General features: G+C 66.5%; 1 protein-coding gene across 1 annotated transcript in view; it reads left to right on the top strand.

The window, feature by feature from the left end:
• The first annotated feature begins 2,375 nt into the window (after positions 1-2,375).
• The window catches only part of MNT (MAX network transcriptional repressor), a 30,260-nt gene continuing 25,354 nt past the window's right edge, over positions 2,376-7,281 (top strand). The window contains exon 1 of the mRNA XM_032201173.1: positions 2,376-2,451. Within this exon, the coding sequence (XP_032057064.1) occupies positions 2,376-2,451 (76 nt within the window). The remainder of the gene's footprint in view (positions 2,452-7,281) is intronic.

Genomic DNA, 7,281 nt, shown 5'->3' with positions numbered 1-7,281 from the left:
ACCATGTGAAGCCTGCGGAGCAGACGCCCCTCTGTGACCGCAGGGACTCGGCGGCCTGTCCCCAGCTGCCGAGGGGCAGCGAGGGTCGGGACGGGAGCACCAGGCACAGAGGTGTGGGTCTGGGCCGCTCCTCAGCCCCCTCGTGCCAGCAGCACAAACACCCCCCAGCTGCTCTCGCATCCCCGCGCCGCCTCCTGCTCCAGGCGCCTCCCGCCAGGAAATGCAGCGAGTAACTTCTGAGCCAGGGGAAGTCTTGGTGGTGAGCACTGCGAGCGAGCTGACTGCACCAACGGTCACGTGGGGCCGAAATTTGGAGGATGGTTTCGTGCAGGGAGAAGCTGTTTGCTGTGCAGGCAGAAATGAAATAAGCAGAGTAACAGGAAGACAGAGACGGTCAAGGCTTCAGCTGTGTAGCGGTTGTTCCTCCAGAGCTGAGGTTGTGCTTTAAACAACCGGCATATCCCCAGTACAGCGTAAGACGTTTGGGACAGGAGTCGAAGGATTTGACTGAAAGTATCAGAACTGTGCAGGGGCACTGAGGAGCACCTCTGTCCCCGTCGGGGGGTGGCTGTAGCTCCTGAAGCCTGGCAGAGCCGCACGGAGGCCCTGGAGGAGCCGCGGTGCCGCAGGCTGCGCAGCAGGACCTCGGTGGCTCTCTCTGGGGAGGCTCCTGCAGCCTGCGAGTATTTCCTGCCCGCGCGTTGTCTCCAGGAGCAGCCCGACAGGGAGGAGCAGAGTAACCCAGAGCAGCGGCCGTGAGGCCGTGCAGCCGGCGGGGAAGGCCGACTGGCTTGACAGCTAACCACGGCCCTGCTGGGCGGCAGCCCTGAGCTCCGTGTGCTGCTGCGCACAGGCGTGGGGCGTAACGGGGTAGAAGTTGGACCTCTCTGTACTTTCAGCACATACGCAAGGTTTTGAAAACTCTCCCTGAGTGTTCACGGAGTCAATCCAAATGATCCGAGCGTGCTGCTTTGTTGCTGTCCCCGCTAACAGGGTCAAACGGCTCAGTGAAACCCTTCCTCAGCGCCGTCCTCCAGAGGCAGACGGACACACAGCTGATGGCGTTTGGCCACGCTCCCAAACTGCTGCATCGGGTGGTTCCAAAAGCGCCAATAAATGAGTTTAATCAGGAGACGTCACTCTGATATGAATGTTTAATGGCACTGATTTATACTTCCAGCTGCCAAACTCGGGAGCTAGCTTAGCAGCGAGAGCCCGCGGAGCTCAAGGGTTCAGAACATCAGCTCTCGGTGGAGATGGACGCGTTGCACAAGATGTTGAGGGGCAGCCAGGAGGGAAGCTCTGCCCGCTGGGACAGCCAGCACGGCTCCCGGCTGTGCGAAAGGGCCTGACATGTTCCTTGCCAGAGCTGTGCTTTTGGTGCCTGTCCCTAGACCACTGGCTGCTGTTCTCAGGGAGCGTCTCTCACAGTGCGGGTGGGGTTTCTGAGGCTGGTTGCTGGGTTTGGTGGTGTTTGGTGTTTGTGACCGGCTGGAGCAGCAGCTGCGGGTGGTGCCTGGGCTGTGGCAGGGCCGTGCTGTGGGTCCCGGCAGCTCAGCGCCGCTGCCCGCAGCTGGGCCCGGCACAGGGGCGCTCCGTGGGGTGCTGGTGAAGGGACGGGGCAGCGCTGAGGGCAGGGACCCGCGGGCCTGTGGCACGGCACGGAGCGGGGCTGCGAGCCGCCCCCTGCCCCCCACGGCCCGGCTGTGATTTCCATTGCGGCCCCGCGGCCCCCCCCGGCCGCCCCGCTCTGCGCCGTGCCGCCAGCCCCACAGCGGGGCCGGGCAGGGCGCGGGGCGGGGCGCGGCGCGGCCCCTTTAAGGCGGGCGGCGGCGGCGCGGGGCGCCCATGTGGCGGTGCAGCACGCCGTGTTGTGCTGCGCGCCCATTGGCTGCCGCCGCGCTGACAGCTCGCCGCGTGCCGCCGGCGCACTGCGGGGGGAGGGCGGCCCGCAAAGCCCGGCACGGATCCCCCGCCGCGAGGACCGGCCCCGCCCCGCCCCGCCCCGCCCGGCCCCGCCGCCGCCGCCGCCGCCCCGCGCCGCCGCCCCCCGCCCCCTCCCTTCCCGGAACCCGGCCCCCGCCGCCCGCCGCCGCCGCCCCCTCGCCGCCGGGCCCGCGCCCCGCCCGCCGCCCGCGCCCCGCCCCGCTGCCCCGCTCCGGGCGGAGCCGCTAGTCCGCGCCGCGTTTTGCGGGCGCCCGGCGCGTAGTAGCGGGGCCGCGCCAGCGCCCGCCCGTTGTGTTGCTGTTGCCGCCCGCCATCTTGTCGCCAGCGCTGCTGCCGGCGGGGCTGAGCCGCGGGGGCGGCGCGGCGCCTGCGGCCGGGCCGAGGAGCGGGCGGGCGGGCGGGCGGCGGCGGCGGCCGGGGCCCGCGCCATGAGCATCGAGACGCTGCTGGAGGCCGCGCGCTTCCTCGAGTGGCAGGCGCAGCAGCAGCAGCGGGACGCACGTGGTGAGACTGCGCGGCCGGGGGGGCACCGGCACCGGGAGGGGGGCGAGGGGGGGGAGGGGGAGGGCAGCGGGCGGGGGGGAGGGGGGCACCGGGGGGAGGGGGGCAGCACGCGGGGCCGCCCCCGCCCCTCCCCGCCCCTCCCCTCCCGCCGGGCGCGCGGCCGCTGCGTGACGCCGCAGGCCCCGCCCCCCTCCACGTGCGCGCGGGGCCGGCCCCGCCCCTTCCCGCGGGCCTCGTGCCGCCGGGTCACGTGGGGGGCGCCGAGGGGGCGGGGCCGGGGCAGCCCCGCGGGGCGGGAACCGCGCGGAGCCCCCGGGACCCCTCCCCGGGACCCCCCCCCGGGACCCCCCCCCCGGGACCCCCCCGTGGCGCTGCGGAGCGGCCCCCGCTGGGTGCCGGGAGCCGCAGGCGCAGGGGCTCCGCTCCCGGCTCCGCTCCCGCCCCCAGGACGCGCCCCGTGCCGCTGGCAGCGCCGTGCCCGCCGGGTGCTGCTGCGGGGGCAGCTCTGGCTGCAGCTCCCTGCCCGGGCAGCCTTTCTGCGGCCGCTTCGGCTCTGCCTGGAGCTGCTGCCCCCGTGGGCACGGGCAGCCATCGGGGCAGAGCGAGCTGCGGAGCTGCCCAGGCCCTTGGGTTCTGCCCTGGTCCTGCCCTCCCCGTGCTTACGGACACACGGGGAGGCACGGGGCTGGGGCGGTCGCACAGACAAAGCGCTGCCTGCAGCCGGCAGCTGCTCCCTGCCGGAGCAAGGCAGGATTCCCTCCGGTTTGTGGACGCCTCCCTCGTGTCTCACCGCTGCGCTTCGCCCTGCTCCCAGTCCGTGGCTGCGCCTTGCGGCCACGCTGAGGGCTCAGGCAGAGGAGCCGAGGGGCAACGAGCGCCGTGGGGGGCGGCTGCCCCCGGGTTCTCCTTGTTGTGTTACGGAGCTGGGAGCCGGAGGGTGCCTGGGGTCCGTTCCTTTCCCCGAGGACAGCCGGCTGCTGTCAGCTCCAGCGGAGGTGCCCCCGGTGCGGCCGTGGCACAGAGCACAGCGGCGGGCGGTGGTCGCAGGGCCCAGGGCTGATACAGGAGCTCCTGTCCCCCAGGTGCACGTCCCGAACAGGTGGGAAGTGCCGGGCAGGTCGGGTCTGGCCGTGACTCGGTGTGATGTGGGGTCACCCAGCCCGTGCCTGCCCCAGACCCACAGGGCAGCAGTGAGACAGGAGCGGGGCTCTGCTCAGCGCGCCGGCTTTATTTCTTTCTCCTTCCCACCAGGAGTTAGTTGCAACTAAAACACAGCTAAAATGACCACCCAGGGCTGCATCAGGGCTTGAGTTGGGCACTGGAATAGCAAACCCAGGCGTGAGATAAATTATCCGTAGAGACTTGGGTGGTTGTTGTGTTGGGAAACATCTGTGAGGTTATTACTTGGTTATGGCCGATTCTTCGCTGAAGCTTGGATGGTGAACCAGGAGATTTCTTGGGGGTCTTTCCAGCCGCCCTTCCCATGTTTGGGAGCCTCAGTGGGTTTGGTGGGGGGAAATGCTGGCTGCTTGGTAAGCCCTCTGTCCCTCTGTCTCGGTGAAGTAGGAGTGAAGCACGCCTGCTCCCCGCGTTCCCTTACCAGGGTCATCTTGTCATTTCTCTAATCTATCTCAGGCTTGGGGACCGGGGTCCCTATGATTTCCAGAGCTAGAGCTAAACCCACGGCACTGAAAGCACCGATGGGCCGTGCTGGTGGTGCTAAGGAGGGGTGGTAGATGCAAAGGCCGGTTTTCCTTTGCTCTTACAGGTAGGGCATGAATGTGTCATAACACTCTGGCTGAGAAAATGCAGACCAAAGGCTTTCTGTTGGCACCACCGGACGGTGACACCTCCCGCAGATAAGGTCTGGGGAGCGTGCGGTGTCAGCGCGCCGCGGCGGCTCGCCGGTCAGCCACAGGTGGGCCTGGAACCGGGAACTGCTTACACCAGGAGTGGAACCAAATGTAAAAGCCCCAGAATTGAAATCCCAGCAGGGCCGGTGAGCTCTCACTCCCCAGGAGTGCACCGCCAGCTCCTGAGTCCTTTGCCAGTAGCGCACTTTAAATGCGACCCGGTCTTCCTGGAGGAGCGCAGGGATCGTGTGCCAGCCTCTGTGGGTGGGCAGAACAATGGGGCACTGGGTCGGGGCTGACACCCGAATGCGGCCCCTGGGTCGGCAGCAGCCGGGGGGGGCTTGCTGAAGGGAGGAGAGTTTTGGGGGAGCTGCGTGTGGCTGCTGGAGGAGCGGCGGTGCGGAGGCACGGGCTGATCTCAGCACACCACGGCAGCCTCCAGGTCCTCAGCGCCGGGCACGTCCTCGCGGCGAGACTCCGGAGCTGGGAGAGGGGTGAGAAAACGGAGGGGTTCTGGCAGAGATGGGAGAGAGGAACGGGGCTCGTGTTCTGCTGCTGTCAGCCACGGTTCAGAGGCGCCCAGATAAAGGGGTCACGGCTTTGTCAGGGCTCCAGCTCGTTTCCAGGCACTTGGAAGTGCCACGGCTGTTCCCTGGCGTGTCCTCTTATGTCAGCACCATCCGAGTGACTCAGCCCTGAGTCAGACTGCGCCTTCTCTAGCGTGGCTGGCCTCCCCTACGAGTGCAGCCCAGAGAACAGCCTCGGTTGTACGTAGGAATGAGGAAACAGGAACCTTGTTTATTCGATAACGAGCAATCAAAGGAATTGTGCTGCAGCACGCGGGGCTGGGGCGAGAGTGGGAAGGGGAACGGCAGTTCCTCAGCTTCCCCCCTCACTTCTGCAGAGTCACTTCTTCCCCTTTTCTGCGGGGGAATCTCCTGTCAGGAGCTGACAGGAGCAGGTGTTTCTTTGGGCAGCCACCGCTGGCTCGCACACAGGCGTGCCCAGGAGCGAAGCTCTCCTCTGTGGCATCGTCCCCCGGCCCCTGGCTGCGCCTCCAGTGCCCGCGGCGTGCCGGGGAGGTGCTGGCTGCTGGCAGGCTCCATGTAGGAGCTGAGCTGGAACACCAGATGGCAAAAATATGTCCGTGCAGGTACTGCCAGAAAGTTGGGCTGAGATCTGGTGCTGACACCCAGCAGGATCTCCTTGGACTTTTCCTGCTCCCTGCTGCAGACCGCGGGGCTGTGCGGGAAGGAGCCACCCCCCTGCGTGCATCAGGGACCTTCCTGAGGTGTTTGTAGTCACAGTGCTCAGCATCGGCAGCTGCTGACGGAGATCAGCAAAGCCCAAACCACGCTTGGGCCGCTCGGATTCTGCTGGAGATCACCGTGCTGCCATGGGCTGCAGCTCCCTGCTGCTCCCCGCGTGGCTGCCAGGAGCCTGCACCGCACGGCTGGGAGGTGTTCCCAGGGCAGGCCAAGGCAGGAGATAAATTTAAACCTGGCAGATTATTAGATGACAGAGTTAAGAGTCCCTGCCACCGCGTATTCCTGGATCACCAGGGCCCCAAAATAGCACCAGTCCACCGGTCAGGGGCTGTTGACCCCGTTTCTTTGCCCTGCTGTGACAAGACCTGCCGCTTCCCCGTGGCTGCGGGCACTGCTGGCCCTGCTGTGCTAGGCGCAGCCCGGGAGCTCTGGCCACAGCCTCTTGCCTGTCTCAGCTGCAGTTCAGAGCCCTGAGGGGCTGCCTTGAGCCATTCAGTCCCCAGTCCCTGTGCTGAGAGTGTCAGGAAGGAGCTGGGATCGCATTGAGTTCCGTGTGTGCCTGCCTGCCCAGCCGCCCCCTGCCCTCTCAGCACTGCCGGTCCTCGCCCTGGTCTGTGGCTCCGACAGAAAGCTGGGGAATTGCTGCTGGTGGGCAAATCGAGAGCCCTGTGGGCCCTTTGTGAGGGGTGGCTTTGGTTTGTTTGCAGGCTGTGGGTGCGAGGCGAGCAGCAGGCACCTTCCCAGAGCCTGGAAGCGCTGCCGGTGCGGGGGGGCTGCCCAGGGCTGCCCAAACACCCTCAGAGGAGGGAGCTGAGAGCTGGGCTCCTTTTGCCGGTGAACGAGTCAAGTGCAGGGGCAGCGGCTCACTGGCATCAGATTTTGGCTAACAAAACCCCTGAAATGAACTCTTTAGCTTAAGGGAGCTCAAGATTTGGAATACCAAAGGCCTTGCTGGCAGCTCGTCAGCAGCCTGAGGGCTGCACCTGCTTCACAGAGACATTTACATAAACATTGCTGAGCAGTAACGCTCGCTCATAACCTTTCTTTCCTGTTCTCTTGGCTTCCCCAGCGAACAGAAATGGTTTGTTGTAGGAATTTCACTGCCAGCCCCTGTGGATGCCCCGGAAAGCCTTGCCATCAGCACGCTCCCTGGCTGGATGAGCTGTGCTGGGTGAGGCTGCCAGGGGCCGGTGCAGGACACATCCAGCACGAGCACAGCCGCACGGCGCAGGCAGAGCTGGCACTCCACCGCTGCCCCGTGCTGCTGCTGGCCCGGTCTCGTACCTGGAGCTGGGCCCGAGGGCGTTAACGAAGGCTGGGGACGTGCCAGGGTGTGCTGCAGAAACCTGGGCTGAGGGCAGCTGCCGGAGATGCCCGCGAGGTCCTTGCGTTCCCTGCCCGCTGCCTGCGAGCACAGCGTGCCGCCTGCCTTGTTTCTCGCAGCCCGTGCTCGATGAAGCCAGGCACAGTTTTCCCCCCAGGTCTTGGCACGTTCCTAGGAGGAGGTGACGGCCCCGGGCCCGCTGTCAGCGTCCCTCCAGTTGTTCTTGCAGCTCCTGGCCCTCTGCCGGGGGCGCCGTGCACCGAGCTCCATGGGCAGGGTGCGGGGAGGCGTTGGGTGAAGGCCGCGAGATGTCTGGAGGCCGGGGCCGCTGGCGCCACAGGACATGGATAAATAAATTTCATTTGTGCCGTGTTCACACAATTAC

This window comes from Aythya fuligula, chromosome 20, assembly GCF_009819795.1.
Source record: "Aythya fuligula isolate bAytFul2 chromosome 20, bAytFul2.pri, whole genome shotgun sequence".
Taxonomy (NCBI): Eukaryota; Metazoa; Chordata; class Aves; order Anseriformes; family Anatidae; genus Aythya; species Aythya fuligula.
This window is presented reverse-complemented; position numbering and strand designations above follow the sequence as displayed.